Below are 20,907 nucleotides of genomic sequence, written 5' to 3' on the forward strand. Positions count from 1 at the left end.
GGAAAGCAAGCTAGTATGCAATATCTCGGCCAACTGTTAAGTAGTTAACTTGTGCCTGGTTTAGGACATGGGATTGAATTGATTGAAGTGTCATTTCATATGTGTTGGTTATTAGAGTTTGTATGTTTGAAAGATGACGGTGATGATATTAAGGTTTGTGCATCTCCTACTATGTCTGGAGGGCTTTCCCAAAGTGTAAATTGAAAGAAATTCTGCATTTTTAAGCACTTTATTCAAGTTAAACCCACATCATGCATGATGCGTGCTGATTCTAGAGTTGTATATTGCAGAGGTGTCGGCTAATTGCAAAGAATTACCCAGGGCAGGGGATATGGACCTCCATCTGTGTGCTGATGCACAGGTCTCCTATTTTGAAGGTACTGGTGTGTCATTTATCTGCTATGCTGGCTTTTAGTTTTAGGATTGACCAAATACTTCGTGCCAAACTACTTTCTGGGTTAAAACCTTATCTGACTTTTCTACTAATTTCCCTTGTAACGACGTCTGAATGATTGAAGTTTGCATTGCCTTTTATACAAAAACTCCAACAAAAACAGTCACGCTCTGTGCTACTGCCTAAATACAGTAAATGAAGCCATGAAAACAATACTGAAATATAAAATAACTAGTGTACCTAACGAGCAACTGAATGTATCATATTATATTGGTTATATAAATGAAATGGAATTGTTAATGATTAATCATTCACAATGACCTGCTTATTTCAAGGTAAGAAATTGTGGAAGCCATGTCCAGAATTTATTGTTGTGGTGTGATTATTACTGACTGACTGTTTATAAGTTGCCTTGATTCAAATGAACTTTTCTGTGCCGATGTTCACTTCATTGCACGTACATGTGTAACTCTTTCATACAGGGCTCTCTTTAAAATAATAAATCTATGTTGAGGCAAGATGCAATGTGAATAATGCACACCAGGCTGTGGTAGTCTAGCACGTAGGACATCTGTGGTATCTGATTGATACATGGACATCAAACATACCTACCCAATACAACTCTGATGTACGTATGGGTGCCAAGTCATACCTAACTAGAATCTGAAGTGGATGTTGGCAAACGTTTGTTCTTCTTATAGAGTTTATTTATGTTGCAATTTGTATCGGGGTCTCAATGGGAGATACCTGTGTCTGTAATGATATAATACGTTAGGCAGCCAAATGCAACAATGTACAGTTGTGTTATACTCTATGTAGCTGACTCATATTCAAAGTATCTTGCATTATTTTATTATAATTATTATTATCTTTAATTGTACAGTTGCTTAGACAGTTCAACAATTATAAAACTGATACATGACCATAGTAAATCAGTGGTGAGAAGTGAAGTAACATCATTTTAGGTGCCATAAGTTAGTTTAGTTTGTTGTCCGCACTGGCTGTTCTCAAGACATGGATTTTGCTAAACTGGTTGGCGTTATGATTGAAACCAGTATGTCAGTTGGAGACCTGAATATGAAGTAGAGAGACCTTTCATTTTGAATAATAATCATTCGAATTGCTTATAGAGTGAGATACTAAGAGTCCTTATGCAGCTCTTGGTAATTATTAATAATTATAATTGATTCAATGAAAGAATCCTTGTAAGTTAAAGGATGTCAATGTAACTGGGATCTTGAACATAATCTGCTCAGTACCATAAATGTCAGTAGTTACGTTTGCAGCCAAGTAATTCATAGTGAATTATTGTTTTTTTTTTCTTTTGAACTTCTTATCCTTTTTTATATTTGCATTTGACAGGTATGCTTGAGCTAATCTCTTCCAGTCATAAAACAGGAAGCACAGACTCTGGAATAATAGAGGTCTGCCAGCCATAAATTTTAAATCTGGCCTGCATTTCGCACTTCAAGCAAATTGAAGACTCCATGTGTGAGTTGTGTGCACATCTTATTGGTGTAAGAAAACTTTGCAAAAGCTGTGCTTTTTTTGAGTTAATAGAAGAAAGAAACAAAGTGAGAAAACATCATAACAGGTCACTGATTTTCATTTTGTCTAGTCAAGGTATGTCAGAATTGTTTTCCACTTGATTGCTTTTGAATAATGCGACCAATAAGAATAAAATTTTCCAGCAGAATGTGGTGTTTTTTTTTTTTGTTCTTCTGTCAACTTTATTGTCATGTATACTTTGTGTAATGAGATTCTTTCTTGGATCTCTCCTAGAGGCTAGTGACAGTAGCAAAGTGTCAACAGCTGGCAAGAATACATCTTCAGACACGTCTGATACACTGAAGAGCCTGCCATTGTGAGCAGCTCCTGAGTAGCCTTCCGACCCGAGAGAAACGTTTGCCTGAATCTAATGGAGTGCTAAAGGTCTTGAGCTGTTTGCTGAGGGGGTGGGATAACAGTGCTGCATTAAACAGGAGTCCCCGTGGACTATGATGTTTTCTGATGACAATGTGATCTGTAGAGACTGTAGGGAGCTGGTTGAGGAGACCCTGGAGAGGTGGAGATATGCTCTAGAGAGGAGAGGAATGAAGGTCAGTAGGAACAAAACAGGGACAGAATACATGTGTGTGAATGAGAGGGAGGTCAGTGGAATGGTGAGGATGCAGGGAGTAGAGTTGGCAAAGGTGGATGAGTTTAAATGCTTGGGATCAACAGTACAGAGTAATGGGGATTGTAGAAGAGAAGTGAAGAAGAGTGTGCAGGCAGGGTGGAATGGGTAGAGAAGAGTGACAGACGAGTTTCAGCAAGAGTGAAAGAAAAGATCTACAGGACGGTAGTGAGAGCAGCTATGTTATATGGGCTGGAGACGATGGCACTGAGAGACATGCAAGTGATCAGTGTGACAGATCAAGATGCAGAGAACAGGAAGATACGGGAAAAGGTGATCTGCTGTTGTGACCCCTAACAGGCGCAGCCAAAAGAAAAAAGATCTCCGAGGTCCTCACTAATACTACTTGCCTTTCCCAGGTAGTGTGTGTGATGTATGCTGGTGATATTCTGAGTCATTTTCACCATCCTCCATAGTGCCCTTGGGATTTTATCCATTCAAGGATACTATGCAGTTAGTGAGGATTTGACTTCATTGTGCACCCGTAGAAGTTGGTGGGGATAGATGGAAACATTCAAGTTTTCCTTGAAGTCTGAAACATTGGCCAGCCATTGTGTTGTCATTGCTGATGGTGACTCAAAGGAATTTAAAGTTGTTGACCCCTGTACCTGACACAATCTATAGTGCAGACAGAAGTGTGGTCAGCTAAGTCCTTGAACTCTGTGATCAACTTCCTCATGGTTCAAAAGTCAAATCTGATCTTTGTTGTTTTTTTCCCCTTTAAGTTGTCTAAACTTGTTGGTCAAAGTGTAAAATGTATAAAAAAAAAAGATTGCTATAAAGATGGTGTTGGTTTCCACCAGTCGAAGGCGTGGAGCAGATCAGTTTGTCGGCTGTTTCATGTTTTCTTCTTTACTGCATCCATTGACTCAAAATGTGTTCCTTTAAGCACCGATTTCAATTTAGGGAAAAAACGCGCGTACGAGACATGCAGTCTTCCCCGTAAGCATTTGAAAAGATTCCGTTAGTGTTTTGTTCATTTTTACTAAGAATTTCAAATTGATACGTTTCTCAGCTTTTAAACTTGGCAGGATTCCGGCACACGAGGGGAAATGCAACTGCATTAAATGGTGACTGACAATCCACTAAACGGTAGAGAGTGTTGTCGTTTGTCGTGCAGGTTTAATTCTCACTGAAACACAGTCTCGTTATTTAGTAGACAGGCCTTGTATTTTAGAGTTTCTGTGTAAGTTTCAGACTGTCTTGTCTCTACTTGGTTTATGTGTTTTTTAATACCTGTTATTGGATGTAACTGAAAAGGTAAACTTCTTGTGTAAACAGAGGCAAGTTAAACCCTTGATTCTGTCTTGCATCTAATGCATTTGCCTATTGTGCTTTTATCTGTCTTGCTCTACAGTTATTTTTTCTATTACTTGTATAGTATGAGGGGAGTTCACAATTTATCTACCCGAGTATGAAGGAAAGTAGCACGCCTGTTAAAACAAGTCTGGGGGTGTTGTGACGGGTCTCCAGGTTACTCCTGCACAGTTGTGGCTCAGTGCGAGTCTAACATTCCAAGAGACAGGATGTCAGTAGAGTCCTCCTGCGAATCAAGTAAGAAAATTCTAGATTTGGAGCAACATTCAGTGATAACATTTCTCACAAAATAAGGGAAAAAGCCAAAGGAGATCCATGAACGCGTGACTGCAGTTTATGGTGAGTCTGTCCCATCATCCTACAAAGTAAAATTTTGGAGCAAGCAGTTTAAGTGGGGGTATTGAGTCTATTGAAGATGACCCTCACACTGGGCAGCCTGTGCAAGCAACTTCCACGGAAATGTGCAGTAAAGTCTTGGATTTCATTTTTCTCGGACAGATGAGTGAAGAAATTGGCGTCTTGGAAGGTACTGTTTGGAAAATAATTCATGAAAAGTTGGGCATATTGACAGTGGGTTCCAAGAATGCTGACACCATGAGGCTCCAGTGCTGTCAGGAGAACTTTGAGATCCTCAGTGAAGACCAAGTGACTTTTTTTTCATCGTTTAGTCACTGGAGATGAGGCTTGCGTCTATCACAGGGATCCCGAGTACAAAATAGAGTCAGTGCAATGGAAGCACAAGTCCTCCCCCACTCCAAAAAAGTTCAAGACAGAAAAATCTGCAGGCAAAGTCATGGCAACTGTCATTTGGGAAATTGAAGGACTTTTGCTTCTGGAGTTCATGCCATATCCATAACTGGGGAGAGTTCTACCAACACAAGAATCGCTTTATGGGAGTCAATCAAGGAGAAAACGCAGCCGGTGCGCTGCTTCTTCACGACCGTGCGCCAGTTCACATGTCCCGTCATTCACAGGCTGCCATCTGAGAATGTGGGTTACAGCAGCTGAACCCTCCACCCTCCAGTCCTGTCCTGGCTCAATCAGATAATTTCCTTTTCCGAGTTTCAAAGAAATCTCTCCGTGGACAGCGATTTTCAAGTGATGAAGACATCAAGGCAGCGGAGATGTCCTGGTTTGAAGGTTGTTTTTCTAAAGGTGTCAAAGTCAGTGCAGGAAACGTGGACGAAGTGTGCTATCAGGGGACTTTATTGAAAAATAAAACTATTTTTGATAACTTTCCTATTGAGGTAGATTATTGAGCCCCCTTTGTACACTATCTATTATGTGACACCTGTTTATCTCTCAGAGCTGTCCTGCGTATATCTATCCGTCTAGTTATTTATCATCTGTGTGTCCTACCTCTTCAGCCATGGCTCTTTGTGTACTTGCTCAGCAGACTCTGTGTTCTGGTAAAGCTTCATCACTGGATGTATACTTTGTTAAAACCTCTAAAGCAATAGTATTCTTGTTATTAGAATCCTCCATACCACACTCTTAACAGTAAGGGAGCCTAAGCTGTTGTTCATAGGGGAGCCACCTTTGGTTCTCAAAACAACCATTCGGAAAGAACCTTTGTTTAGATCTGTAAATAATCGTGAACAGATAGTAACAGATTTGTGAGATACCAGAACTGTTGCTGCATACAGTAACCTGGGTTAGGTTCTGGTTTCTTTGATCCATTAGTATCCTACTGTACCTTAAAGATTTATTTTTTTTCCCGCATATTAGGAATCTTTTCAAAGACCACTTGCCAAAATGAAAGGAAACTCTGAGGAGCAAAGGCTCAAAGAGAAACCACTCGACCTAACAAAGGGCCTGTAAAGAGGGTGCAGTCCCGACTTCTCACAGTCCTTCCCCATGCCAGGAGCACTGCTAAAGGTTCAACTGTGTCGTCCCGATTGGTTTTGATGTTTAAATTTGTTTTGAAGTTCAATCGTGTTTGCTTTGTAAGTCGCCTTGTAATGGTGTCCCGCAAGAGGGATAGTGATGAGGATTCTTTCGGAAACGGTATTTATACATGAGACTAGTTAAGAAAACGTGAGGCGGGAACCTAACTGTATAAAACGAGCGTACGAGTACGGAACATAAGACGCCATTAATTGTACACAAATTGGTTTGGCTCCCCTTTCCGTGAGCCAATCACGCAGCACCTCCGGAGTGCCCCGTGGCCTGTCCGTCGGTCTCTCTCTCTCTCTCTCTCTCTCCCTCCTGTCTTTATTTATTCAGCTTCTGGGACGGCCCCCCGATTTGAAAGGCGCTCTGTTTTATAGCCAGTCTGCTCGGTGAGGGTCCCTGGGGTCACCTCCGAAGAATTTCTCGCGCCGCCTTTCTAAGACTTTAAGGTATCTTAGTTATTTGCCGGAGTGCGTGTTGTGATTTATTGCACAGATGGGTGAAGTTGCTTCTCCTGCGCACATTTTGCTTTTCTCTCCCTGTGCACCTGAGGAAGCGAGCCGAGCGCACTCGACTTAAGGTCTCATTTACCTCTCGCTATAATCTGAAACGGAAAGATAAGAAATACCGGGGACTTTACTTTTTCCATCGTATCTTCTGTTTTCCCCACACTGAATTCCACATTCCTCCAGCCCTGATCTCTGCCGTGGCTTACAGAACAAGCGGACTTCACATTCGCGGCGGCGGGTCGTCAAAGTGCTGACGCACAGGGAGTCTCGAGGGGTGAGCATGAAAGAGCCGCTCTGTGCGCAGTTCTGTTCTGAATGCTGCTAGTAAATCTTACGTATGTATATCGCACACTATGTAACACTATTATTTAAAAACGGGTATCTTTTAAAATTGTTAACTTGCCGTGCATGTTTGCCTAGATTGTTTAGTTTTTGTTTTTTTTTTTAAATCTCTTAAGTGGTTTAGACGCAAGGATTGATTGTACTCGGTAATAAGATGCGCACTTCGACTGTCGGTTACATCATTTAAATTACATGAAAATACATCATACAGTAAGTGTTGTGTATGTGTGTATAATAATAATAGGGGTGGCGCAGTGGGTAGCGCTGCTGCCTCGCAGTAAGGAGACCTGGGTTCGGTTCCCGGGTCCTCCCTGCATGGAGTTTGCATGTTCTCCCCGTGTGTGCGTGGGTTTCTGCCGGGTACTCCTATTTCCTCCCACAGTCCAAAGACAAGCAGGTTAGGTGCATTAGCGATTCTAGTGTGTGCTTGGTGTATGTGTGTGTGTGTGTGCCCTGCGGTGGGCTGGTGACCTGTGTTGGCTGGGATAATAATATATGCCTGACTCCAACCATCGTGACTGAAAACTGGATTGCTGGTGTGTAGTTGAACTTTAACAGGTGGCACCTCTTATTGTCTTTGTTGCCAGGCCAGTCTTTGTCTAAGACAGTTGTCTGTAGAGCTTTACTGTTGCTGCCAGTTTTCATTCAAACCCTCTTCTTAAATAGGGGCCAGTTTCTGTTGCTAATTAGTTTCTTTTCTCTTTCATTTATTTGACTTTTTCAAGACTTGTTCCATTGAACTGCTTTATTTTGTTTTTTCGTTAGTGGAACTCAAACATTAAATAAGATATGATGTGAGCCAACAGATGACCAGCTAAGTCGGGTCCTCAACACCCAGCTGGTTTCTTAATTTAGAAAGCGATTCTTGTTGTTGTTAAAACCCGTCATTTAATTTCTTGGGAGGCTGGTGCTCTTGTTGTGCCACAGCAGACATTTCTAAAACTCAAACTGCTGATTTTCTTTTTTTCCTCAGAGACCGTTAACAGACCGTGGACCCAAGCAGATCAGCATGACAGAGACCCCCTGTACCTTTCTTCATTCTCAGATGTTGTGCGATGGAGGCGGGTTGCTGGTCGTGTGTTGGCTCCTTTTGTATCTCATTATTGTCTGATTGCTAATTAAAGAAAAAAAATGAAGGGGTCTGCGTCTTAAATAGCAAGTCAAGTAAAACGAAGAAAAATGAAAGAATTAGCAGGAGAATCTGGCCTCTAATTACGAAAAGTGTTAGAAGGAAAACCTGCACCCACAGTAATTTAATTCTTTGTATTTATATAGCGCTTTTCTCGCTACTCAAAGCGCTCAGCAATTGCAGGTTAAGGGCCCAACAGAGCAGCGTCCCTTTTGGTAACCTTCCGATTGCCAGTGCAGATCCCTACCCTCGGAGCCACCACTCCACCCAGTAGCACTCCTGGACTGAAGGTGGAGACCCCCAGAGGGCGTTCTGTCTTTTATGCTAAATTATGTGACATAAAAAAAATAATAATAATTGAAAACTCAAAGCACAATCCAACCTACCATTCCTAACACCCGAGACTGTGAGACGGACTCCGACTGTGACGCGGCCGCTGCAGGACTTTTGTTGTCTTTGACTTTTCACTTTGGGTTGACGTCTTGCTGGTCTTCTCCAGAGTCACAGGTTTCTCATGAAGTTTTCTTCCACATTTTGTCGCAGAGGAGCGTCCTCACGGCCTGATGTGACCACCACCCAGGTTTCACGGTGGGTGCTGCTACATTTTTAATAATGTGCAGTGTAACCGGCTGTTGAGTCCGATGCCAAGAAGCTCAGGTTTTATGGGGTGATGCACACGGCTCTCCATTTGTCGTCATTACCACACACTCCATATGAACTGCAGAAATTCTGTGCATCGTTCATACATAAGAAGCCGTGTGGACTGGACGATGGCCTTCACTGAGTCTGGGCGCACTCGGATGATGATGATGATGATGTCTCAATGTCCTTTTACAGATGGAGTGTGGCGGCCTTGCAAGACCGGTGTCTCCACCCTGGTGGGCTTTGGCCCTGCTTCTGTGCGCCTCACAGACCCTTGTCAGTGGCTGTCCACACTACTGCTTCTGTGACAACATCAACCTGGCAGTCAGCTGCGTGAACAGGAACCTGACCGAGGTGCCCATCACCATTCCAGAGGTAAGTTGGCAAGGGAAGGGGGAGGGGGGATGCCTGTATGGTGCCTTTTTCATTGCCCCCTCATTATGTGCACCTTGTCCGTCCATCCATCCATTATCCAACCCGCTATATCCTAACTACATGGTTACGGGGGTCTGCTGGAGCCAATCCCAGCCAACACAGGGCGCAAGGCAGGAAACAAACCCCGGGCAGGGCGCCAGCCCACCGCAGGCTCCATGTCCTATTTGTTAATTTAATTAACTTGTTTTGTTGTTCTAACTCCGCTATATGTACTGTACATTAAGAAATGTGGCAGCCATAATGACGTTTATTCCAGGAAATTGGGCATTTAATTGGCAAAAAGCGAAGAGGCAAGATGGCCACATTGAAAACCGCCTTGAATGCCTTGTGTAGTCCCATCTCTGGGTTCAATAATGATTAAAGGATAAGTTTTTGGTATTCATCAAAACAAAGTTATTGCTTCACAAACATGGTACAATTGCATTTGCCAGACAAAATTTTGTTCTAAAGTTAAACATTTTCTATAAATTAAAAAAAACATAGCCAGTCGTATCCATTAGGGGGCACTTGTGCCCTCTCGGAGCAGAGCCAAAGCCATCTATCCCTTTTGTAACTGTGGCGGAAATAATCGGATGAGAGAGAAGTGCTACAGAAAAAGAGATACGTGTTTAACTGGCCTGAAAATTTCCGTCCAGGAAATACGTATCCAGGCCGGAGAGAAGCCAATGAAACATTCTGTCTTCAGTGGGGGATGATGACGGCTATAGGAGGCGGTCCGGCGAGAAGCGTTTCATGATGGATCCTCGTCATTAGACGCCCGCACACATTTCCGTATTTATAGAATCTGTTCGCAGTCTTGCCGGGTATCAGCAGCTGCCGTCCATCTTATTTTAGGACTCGGCCCAAATGACACCTTCCTCTGTTCTCGTGGCTTCTGCAGACGGTTGCCGTTGGTCACTCTGGTCACACATTCATTCAGCAACGGTCAGCATTTTAAAATGGCCTTCCTGGGTTGTCTTTCACGTGCGTATGTCTGTCCGTCTGTCGGCTGCTACGTGTGTGTCATCAGCTTTGGAATAAACTTCACAGATTACAGTGGCACACTTCAAACGTCTTATTACACCAGTGCTGCCAGGTCATCGTGAACCCTGTGGGGGCTCCAACACAGAATGAAGGCATAAAAAATACCAAATGGTTCATTCGTTTCAAGCCAAGACAGTTGTGGAGTGCAGTAAACCCTCGATTATCCGTCAGGGCTCGAGATTGAGGCCATGACAGATAACAGAACAGCTACTTGCAAAATGATATACAGTACATCAGTTTAGCAAACAACAGTCGTGTTGATTTACAAAACAAAACTGTTGACAAAATTAATTGATGAAGTCATATGATGTTGTAACGACCAGCGTAATAAGCAAACACATCTCTGAGGTACTGGAGCTCTCTTACATTTTACTTGAACTAACGATGCCCCGTCTTATACTCGGTTATCAGGGTTACAGAGCACACAACAATACAACTTTCCCTACCGATGATTACCTCCCGCCGCTCACACCTCAAACACTCCTGCTGATCTTCTCCTGACTCCCTACTCAAATCTTCCTTCTGCCACACCTTCCTTTTCCTCCTGTCACTCATCTCCTAAGAGGCGTGTCCACCCCTCACAGAACACAAGCCCCTCCCCCAGTGCCATTTCTTACACCACGAGTGTCGAACTCCAGTCCTGCTGGGCTGCAGTGGCTGCAGGTTTTCATTCCAACCATCTTCTTCATTAGTGACCAGTTTTTGCTGCTGATTCACTTCTTTCTCTTTAGTTTTAATTAACTTGACTCGGGGCCCCTTAGTTGTCTCTTTTTCCTTAATTAGCAGCCAAACAATAACGAAACACACAACCAGCTCGCCAGTGACGACCACGCGGTATCTAAAAAAAAAAGGTGAAGGTCTCGGTAAGGCTGAGCTCTCAGAACACCAAAACATTTTAATGGTGAAAAAACAGAAAATGAACAGGTTTGGAAATGTCTGCTGTGGCACAATGGGAGACGCAACAAGCCAGGGAATTAAATAACGAGAATAGTCGGCTTCTCATTAAGAAAGTGATGGGAGTGAAATTGTTGGAGTTTGAAGCCCCAGTTTAGCTGGTCATCTGTTGGCTCGTTTCTGTTTGGCTGTCATTTAATGAAGAAAGGGATCAACTCGGAGGACCGAATGCTTAAAAACAGGGCTATGAAAATGAAGAGAAAAGAAGTTAATTAGCAGTGAGAGCTGGTCAATGATTAGGAAAAGAGTTCGAATGAAAACCTGCAGCCCACCAGGACGGGACTTCAACACCCCTGCATTACACCATTCATTCCACCCTTTCTGCACATCACAATATATATATTAACTAGCAAAATACCCGTGCTTCGCAGCGGATAAGTAGTGTGTAAAAGAAGCAATGAAAAGAAAAGGAAACATTTTGAAAATAACGTAACCTGATTGTCAATGTAATTGTTTTGTCACTGTTGTGAGTGATGAGTGTTGTTGTCATATATATATATATATATATATATATATATATATATATTTACACACACACACATAAACATATATATATATATATATATACATATCTATACATATACACATATATACATACATACATATCTACATATATACACACACAGCTATTTCGTATCAGTGCAATACGCTGTTTGTTAAAACGGTTGACTCCCGATCTTACGTGCAATAACAAATCAAATCATTCAGTTGTCTTTGCTCATATGTCATTTTAGAGCTGGACGCCTGGCATCTTTTTTTGGCCACAAGTTCGTTTCTGTTTGGTGTGAGATTCTGTGTTGTGGAGATTCTCAGGATGGATTGCAGGTGCTCATCAGTGAGGCGACTCCTGTGTGCTGTTTTGTTAGTCTTTATCACTGAGAAGAGCTTCTCACACAGATATGTGCTACCAAACATGCACAAGGTTCGAGCCGCATGTAGACGGACTTTTTTTGTTCTTCAAAGTCACCAAAGCGCCGTGCAAACTCAGTGCGCAGTGCGCTCAGTTTATCAGCAAAGTGCGTATTTGGGAACACCGTAGTGACGACTTGGTTCAACATTACTTGGCAACAGGGAAAGTGGGGCAAGGTGCACTTGGTGCATTTGTGTCTCCCATAAAAGCAGCTTCACTTGAAATCACTTTGTGATTGTGCACGGGTTAAAACGTCCGCTGAAGTGTCAGATTCTTATTTAATTCTTCTGCTTTCTGTATCTTCTGCATTGCATTCAGGTCTTTCAGGTTACCCTGATGTTTTGTCTCATAGTGCCGTCTTAGATTAAATTCTGTAATTACAGCCACATTAGCTCCACAAATGAGACACACGGGTTCAGTAAACATATACTCAGCCTCCCATCGGTTTTTAAAGGCTCTATTTTCAGAATCAACTTTTCTCTCCAGCATCGTGTGAGCTAGCGTTGCATTATGGGATCTGTAGTTTATTGTGTTACCAGCGCTTCATATACCCGGGCTTTAATAACAATAATACAGTATATAAAATGATCTCGCGGGCAGGATATAATTACACGCCGGGCCGGATGTGGCCCACGGCCCTTGAGTTTGACACATATGGACTAAATAGAACTTGAAAAGATATATTTTTTCAAATGTGATCGCGCAATTCAGATAGAGTTGACGCGCACTACAGCCTGCATGTCTCAATAAGTCGTCCTCCCCTCGCTCTTACTTTTTTACCGTTCATCTAATGAATACACTGAGTATGGCTTTACCAAAACAATCATTGATGGCGAATAAAGTATCCATTATTCGAGTATGTAGATCGGGTTATATATATACATATATATACCCGCGTATTGCAGCGGAGAAGTAGTGTGTTAAAAAAGCTAGAAAAAGAAAAGGGAACATTTTAAAAATAACGTAACATGACTGTCAATATACAGTATTTGTTTTGTGAGTGTTACTGAGTGTTGCTGTCATCAAGGATTTGATTATCATTATTTCTTTCAATCAGGTTCGTATTTGTAGGATGTGTTGTGTTCAAGTTACATTCCGTGTTTGTCAATCGTTGTAAAGATGACAGGTTTCATTCATCGATTCGTTTCTTACTGCATCAATAAACAGCTCGTCTTCTTCTTTATCTGAGACCTGACACACTGCATGCACGGGTTTTTTTTACACTGTCTTCCTTTAGCGGGACATTGACTTTTTCCAACGTGTGCTTTGTTTCCGCAGTAGCTGGATTTATGAATATGCTTATCAGACGCTTCATATTTTTGCTGCCTTTTTAATTGTGTAATTCGGTTTTGTTCAGCTCTTTGGAACTGTTGCTTTTATCTGTGCACTGCGTCAGTTCACGTGAGCCGCTCGGTGTACATGCATCGAAGGTTCCCAGCTGTGCTGGTGCCATCTCCTGCTATGTCCATGGCTGTATTTAATGTTACCTTAGTCCTGGCACTTAAAACTTTCTCTCGCAGTTTCACTGAGTTTGTGTCAAACACCACCCTGACCATCTCATCTTCCTCTCCATAAGCACAGTCCTTCACCCGTGAATATTTACCCGTGGCAGTTTGCTATTGGATTGCCGCTGACGGACGGACTTATATGGGCAGGCACTAAATTACAAACGCCAGCGGCAGCCTGTCTATGAACTTAATTTAAAGTGTAGGTTTACATCGTGCTTTGTTTCCGAAGTAGCAGAACTCATGAATATGGTTGTATATGTCACTCGCTCGCTTCTTATTGTTTCGCTGCCTTCTCAATTATATAATGCATGTTTTCTTCAGCGCTTTTTTGAGGTCTTCCTGGTTTTCTATGTACTGCGTGATTACGTGGGAGGCGTGATGATGTCACACGAAACTCCGCCCCCACGGCGTTGAAGCTCATCTCCATTACAGTAAATGGAGAAAAACTGCTTCCAGTTATGACCATTACGCGTAGAATTTCGATATAAAACCTGCCCAACTTTTGTAAGGAAGCTGTAAGGAATGAACCTGCCAAATTTCAGCCTTCCACCCACACGGGAAGTTGGAGAATTAGTGATGAGTCAGTGAGTGAGTGAGTGAGTGAGTGAGTGAGTGAGTGAGTGAGGGCTTTGCCTTTTATTAGTATAGATAAAACAATAGAATTTAGAAGGAAAAATACAAAAGAGAATTAACATTAATACAGAATAAGAGTGGGTTCCATTTTTGACCCATTATTCAGTTCTGTTGCCATCACACTTTATATCGTTCATTGCTGTTCTCCCTGCTGTGTAAATTGACGCCATACTTGAAGCACTTTTGCCATTTCATGAATTTCTGTGCTAAACGTATGTGTGTGGTGTTGGAGTTCTAGGCCATAACAAAGTATAGTAGATTAATTATAACAAAAGCTACAAAACGCTATTAAAACTGAAGGCACGTGACTGACACTGTGGTGCTTCGTAGGAGGTCGAGTTGTTCCAATGTGCAAACCACACAGCAATAGGTGGGCGCTGGACTGCGTGATGGGTTTTTTTTTGCCCTAGCGTTTGAGTAACAGACAGTCGAGGTTTTACTGTATTGAAGTGTGTCTTGCGATTACACATTGTCACGCTTGGGTCACAGATTTGCACAGAGACGCAGGCGGTCTTAGAAACAAGAAGGATTTTTATTCAAACACTGCAAACAAACATTTGTCTCTTCAAACTTGCTCCTTGACAGAGATGACAGTTCCGTCTATCAGTTAAAGGTAAGCGTGCGTATCTTCTTCTTCAAAGGAGTACGCGTCAGGAGCAGGAACAGTCAGAGAGAGAAAGCAAACCAAATCAATACCTTTCTAAGTTAGCAGAGTACCGCGCGATGGCTGCTTTACGCGTTAAAGCGCAAGTGAGAAGGGAAAGAAGCAATGTGAAGGTAGACTCTGTTTCAGGGGCGTCTGTGTCCTCTTGGGGTGCGATCACCCCTCCAGCTTACAACTTACATTGTAAAATGGCTTATACGCTTAACTTATGAACAAAAAAACGCCAATATTCTAAGATTCAGCCATTTTCAAAGAAGACAAGCTGTGTGCGCTCCGTCATTGCTCGCCACCTTCCGCAGTAACCTTTCACCCGCCAGGGAGGTGTGGCTTCCTCTTGCAAGACCAAATCACAGTAAAAAGTTTGTGCCAGATGGCTGGTTTTGCTTTGATCAACTTCTGCGTTTGTGTGACATCTAACACCTAGAAAACGCATCCTTACTGTGACGAAACAAACTGGAGCAGGAATACAAGATAAAAACGATGATTTCCAGATCCCTTTCGTTGTCACAAACATGCATCGGAAACACGGAAGACATGTTTTCTTTTCTTAAAAGTTAATCAGGACGTGTTTGTAAGTTTTTAATGGTTTAATTTTCCGTTGGAGCCCTGCGCCCCAGAAACTTCATTATAAAATGCCAGGACTGGCTGTGTATTTTTTTCAAAATGGAAAGCGAAGTCGAGCAAAATAACTAAAATGATTACAATTTGCAAGCTTTCGTAAGTGATTAGCTGCCTAAAGAAGGGGCCCGAGTTGTCTGGAAAGCTTGCATATTGTAATGTGTTCGGTTAGCCAATAGAAGGTGTCATTTTGCTTGACTTCTTATTACATTCATAATGGCCAACACTGTACAACGCCTTAGTGCTGCTATATATATATATAATAATAAAAGTAAAGAAAACTCTTCATTTTGAATCACCATTTCACACAGCAAATCCATGTATACCACTAACTTTGATTTGTCCTTCAAGCACACCTTTGTGATTCTAAGAATGCCGTCTCCCGTTTATTCACTAAGAAGTGACCGTCCAGGCCTTCAAACCCAACATGGCTTTCTTGGTGAGAGGAAGATCTTACCAATCCAGTCTTTTGGATTTTTTTGAACAGGCAACTGAAGTAGTTGCTAAAAGCAAAGCATACGACAGGATTACAAGCCCTTGACTCCGTCCCACCCTGAAGATTTATTGTGAAACTCGACGCCGTGGCCATCGGAGGTAACCCATAAAACTGGAACTCGCGTTGGTTAACCGGCAGGAGACAAAGAGTACAGAGAAGGAGAGAACGGTCCACAAGAAGTGAGGTCAGCAGTGGAGCCCCCAGGGGCTCGGTCCTTGGACGTTTACATTTTTTACGAATTATATTAACGATAAAGATTTTGTTGTTGTTAGTAAACTTGTGAATTTGCCTGTGGTACTGAAATTGGAGGGATGATAGCATAAGGAATTTGGAAAGTCCTGGACGGGCTTCAGCACCGAGTGAACTACTGGAAAAGTGAGCTTAATGTCATAAAGTGCAACACGTGGGCAAAAGGAACATCAATTATAAACACAAGATGGGAGATACTGAGTTACAGGAAGCAACCTCTGGAAAGGATTTAGGGGTTTATGCACACACAACATTTCCATCATCCAAACCGTGCTGGAGCGATTAAAAAGGCCCATAAAATGTGTAGGCTCCATCATAGACCTGCTAAGTATGAATTGAGGGCCGCTATGCTCCGACCATATCGTGCACTAGTGAGCCGACACCTGGAGTCTTGTGTGAAGTTTTTATTGCGTGTTGAGGTCACCTGCTGTATGGCTGTGGTGACAGTGGACACTTCCTGCTCTCATCAGTGGTGAGGTTGTGATGATGGCCGTCTTTCTCCTCTTTTGTTCTTCCTCTCGTCTAGATCACCAAGCGGCTAGATGTGCGCAAGAACACCATCAAAGAGATCCCCAGCGGAGCCTTCCTGGTCATCCCTTACCTCACTCATCTGAATCTGCAGCAGTGCGAGATTCACACCATCCAAGAAGGGGCTTTCAGGGGCCTCGGGCGGCTGGTCTACCTTAACTTGGGTTCCAACCTCATCTCCATCCTCTATCAGGTAATTTGCCCTAAAGAGCTTGTCTCCCGTACACTCCTCCAAGTTTAAACTAAAAAGAATATCTTTAGCCTGGAGAACATCTGTGGAATGTCTCTGAATGGCACACTCCACAAGTGTTCTTTAAAATGTCTTCTAGACCGTAATTCTCTCCAACCTGGCTCACTTTTGTGGTCTAGTGAGATATCACGTTTCTCATTTCTTTTGGTTTTCTTGCCAAAACTAAACATGTTATTGTCTGTCCACCCAAACACACAGGAGTCCTTTGATGGCCTCAGTTCCCTACAGCAGCTCATCGTAGAAAAGAACCGTATTGAAGAAATACAGCCTGGAGCCTTCTCCCAGCTTGGCTTCTTGAATTTTCTAAACCTCGGCGAGAACTTTCTGGTCTTCCTGCCCAACATGGTCTTCCAGGGCTTGCAGAATATTAAATGGATCCGCCTGTCGCACAACTCCCTCAATAACCTGGCGGAAGAAACGTTTGCGGGGCTCTTCACTTTGAAAAGGCTCAGCCTGGACCATAACGAGCTGCAGTTCTTCCCAACACAGACGCTGTCCAGGTCATGTATTGTTCCTTAGAAAAATAAGGACTCGCCGAAAAGAAGCGTAGAACTAGACGTGAACTCCTAATGGGGTCAACTGTAAAGAAGTGGAGGTTAGGAGGGCTCAGTCGAGGTTTGAGGTGGAGGCCTGTGCCAATTGCAGTTACATAATTTGGGGGGGACTGTGCTTTAAGCTCATTGCTGCACCCACCACACTCTGAACCACCTGGACTGGGACCAGAGTGCAGGACACGACATCCTGGCACCGGCCAATCCTGCCACCAACCCCCAAGTTCGCCCTCCTGGTTAAAATCATCCCAAGGATGAAGCTCAAGGGCTCAAGTAGGGTCTCTTTTACCATTTACTGGATTCGAACTGCCAACCTCTCGCTTGGTGCCACCCTGCCATGAGTGAGTTGTAGGAAATTGCCAAGGACTTTGGGATAAAATATTACCATGATACTGAAATCATGGTATGGCATTACTGCACTGGTTTTGTCTGCTGGTATCTATGAAAGTGTTTCTACTTGATGTTGCAGTATATTTTAATTTAACTTTAGTCAAAAGGGATTCATAAAGCTAAGAGTCATAGATCCCTTTTGGCAAAGATACCTTTTTTTTTAAAAAAATCAAATCAAGAACACCACCAGGTCTCCATCACCCAGTAAGGTGGAACGTTGAGTTACAATAAGACCGTCATTGGCGTTAAACCAACAGCAGCAGAGCTCAACTTCTGGCAAAGCCGTAGGTCCAAATGAGCACCCAAAACCAGAACGGGGGCTTTTAACAGAAGTCTGAATAACTCGGCGATTGACTTCATTTAGTTTTACTGTCAAATAAAGCAAGTTTTGACAGAAGTCACGTCATTTATTTATATAGCGCATTGATAAACAACTGGAGTTGACCCAAAGTGCTTTCCAGTTAAAAAGAAATGACAAATAGTACATACGTAATAAAATAAGAGTAGAAAATAAAGTAACCTGAAAATGTACTTACAAGAAGTAAGAAACTAAAAATGAAAGTAATACGATAAACAACAGATTAAGAAGAGGAGGGTAAGAGTTATTAAAATGTAGTGGACTTGATAAAAGCCCCCGGAGGACCTCCAGCTGAAAAAACAAAAAAAGGTGGCGTCTCTAATTTGGACATAAACTCCGCAACAGGGCGTCAGGACTTAATGTAGGATGGCAGACTACTGAGAGAGCAGATCTGTCTTGAGCAGCAACAACATTTTAAAATCCCCTCTGTAGTCGCAGGCGGAGTGGTGGCGCTGAGGTTAAGGAGCTGTGCTGGTAACCAGAAGGTCGCCGGTTCAAATCCCATGAACGCCAGAAGTGATTCCACTGCATTGGGCCCTTGAGCAAGATGTTAATCTGCACCCAGCCTGCAGCAGGAAGAACATGGGGGCTGGTGGCAGTCCAAAAAAAAAAAGGAACAGAACTTGGGGTGTGAAAGAGAGAGCGAGACTTATGACTGGAAGAAGTAACTGTTCATGTATTGTGTTTTATATATCTTATATTATCTTCATGATCAGGATGCAGCAGCCCATCTTGTTCTTAACCAGAGGAGCTCATGTGATGTGCTCATGTCTTTCCTCTCTTCGTTGGTCGCACCGCTCCCCTCCAGAGTTGTTAGTGGGTCGGCCCCTGAGGATATGGAGGATATGCCCCACTCAGCAGGGTCTGGTGATTCCCCCACCTATCTGAGTCCAGACTCCGTTCATAAGCAGTTCTTTATTGCTGCCTCCTCACTTACACCTTCTGAAGTACCCAGGCCTAAGCTTCCTCAATTTTGTTTCTCTTTTTTAAGTTGCCAAGCAAATGAACATAAATGTAAATGCAGTAGTCCAAATCTCAGAAAGAGAGCATAGCAGACAGAAGAGTTTCTCAAACAACGTGGAGCCAAGTATCTGCAGTGGTCTACGTCGATGTGGCCTGTGCGTCCCGTCCCCATCATGATGTTCAAATCAGTTAGAAAACACAAGAATAGCAGCAGCCAGTTTAGCTCTTTGCTTTGTCTCAGCGTCCAAGTCTTCTGTTCAGTTGCTTTTGCCGTTTCTTCATCTTCTCACAGTTGTTTTACGTATTTGTCTAAAACAAGGAGAATTTTGTTGTTGTGGGACACTGCAACCTTGGCTGTTCAAAGTTTAACAGAGAGGAGGAAGCTGGGCCTGACCTTGTTAGTGGCGGACTTCACTGCTGTTCACTCCAAACTTTTTAGAGAGTTGTCCCTAGACGTGTGGTACCTTCAGATTGCATGTTGATCGGCAGCTGGCTGGTGAGCTGAGTGTCAATGGTGGTAGAGTTGCACAAAAAAGTAAGCGACCCCTTTGGAATGTCATGGATTTCCGCCATGATGACTAATAAAAGGTGGTCTGATCTTCATGCAAGTCACAATTACCGACAAACACAATCTGACTAAACTAAGCACACAGATAGAAATGACCTATCTGCTGTAGCGAGGGGTTACGTGGGTGACCCCTTGGCCTCGTCCAGCCACTCGGGTCCCCAACAACAACGAGGGTCCTGCAAGCCGGGTCACCCTCAGGGGGGAAAATGCGCCACATGGGCAATATAAAGTCAAACCGGTGGTACCCCAGGATTCTCTGAAGAGACACAGGACCAAAGGAGTCCAGACTTCATCTCAGGTCACTGGGTAACGTCCATGACTCGCAACCGCATAGCCAGACAGGGAGCACCAGGATGCTAAAGACTTAGACCTTCATCCTTTTACAGATATGTGTATCGGGAGCGCCACACAGCCCTTTCCAGTGACCTCATCACCCCACTGCCCCAACCCCATGCTCTCCCACGTGAACATATTTATGTATTTACGTAGAATTCAGTTTGCTACATGCATGTTCGTTACCATAATGTGGCACTAGACTCGAACACTAACTCGTCACTATCAACCTCCAGATGTTAAGGAGGCGAACAGAATGTTCACGTATACAGCACCATAGGTGGACTTACCTGGAGTACTTCACGCCATCGTGGTGTACAGGCAACATTAGGTGTCCAGAGAAGAGCAACTACGCCAATTCCAGAAGTGTAGGGCATGAGTTAGGAGGAAAGCTTACAGGGTTTGAACGTTTGTAGTTTAAACAAACTGAGATTAGCAGGAGACGTGATTGAAGTTTTTATAATTGTGAAGGGGAGATGTCCAGTGAATCGGGACGGTTAATTTAAAATGAGCTCAACGGGGACACAGTTGGAAACTTGGGGGTAAATTCCACACAACCATTAGGAAGTTATTCTATGTGTCAAATATAATCAGGGCGAAGAAAAAGTTATCAAGTAGTGTGGTAGACAATAATACTTTAGAGACATTCAAAATTTATCTTGACGTTGTTTTGGATAAATTAAGTGGACAGAATCGGTGAGCTTTGTTAGGCTGAATCTCCTGTTCTCATCAATGTCTCTTTCTAATGTTCTAAATAGTCGAAAATGTAATTTCACTTACAGTACTGCCTCAAAGACAAAGCGGCAACAAAATATCAGAAACCAAACACAAAACAAATCCTAATTTGAAACTTGATATTAACAAAAAAAACCAAACCAAATCATTCACTGTGCAGTCCAGGTCACGCTCTGCTGGGAGACCCTCCGTTAATAATCAACCTGGCGAGTGTGGCTGAAGCACTAGGGTGCACTGTCTGCGCTCTGGTCGTCATCTTCTGTAGACGCACACAAACTAATTCAGAAGGTGGGAGGTTAGGAACGGTCACAATCTAAACGGTGTAATGTGGGTTTGTTA

General features: G+C 43.0%; 1 protein-coding gene across 2 annotated transcripts in view; it reads left to right on the forward strand.

Annotated features, from left to right (window-relative positions):
• Positions 1-6,060: 6,060 nt before the first annotated feature.
• The window catches only part of LOC120536919 (chondroadherin-like protein), a 29,013-nt gene continuing 14,166 nt past the window's right edge, over positions 6,061-20,907 (forward strand). Inside the window, exons 1-4 of one of the 2 annotated variants that reach the window (XM_039765493.1) lie at positions 6,061-6,229; positions 8,598-8,777; positions 16,419-16,613; positions 16,869-17,170. In XM_039765493.1, the coding sequence (XP_039621427.1) occupies positions 8,598-8,777; positions 16,419-16,613; positions 16,869-17,170 (677 nt within the window). In that variant the 5' untranslated portion in view covers positions 6,061-6,229. The other variant, XM_039765494.1, reaches the window with a different exon arrangement.

This window comes from Polypterus senegalus, chromosome 10, assembly GCF_016835505.1.
Source record: "Polypterus senegalus isolate Bchr_013 chromosome 10, ASM1683550v1, whole genome shotgun sequence".
NCBI lineage: Eukaryota > Metazoa > Chordata > Cladistia > Polypteriformes > Polypteridae > Polypterus > Polypterus senegalus.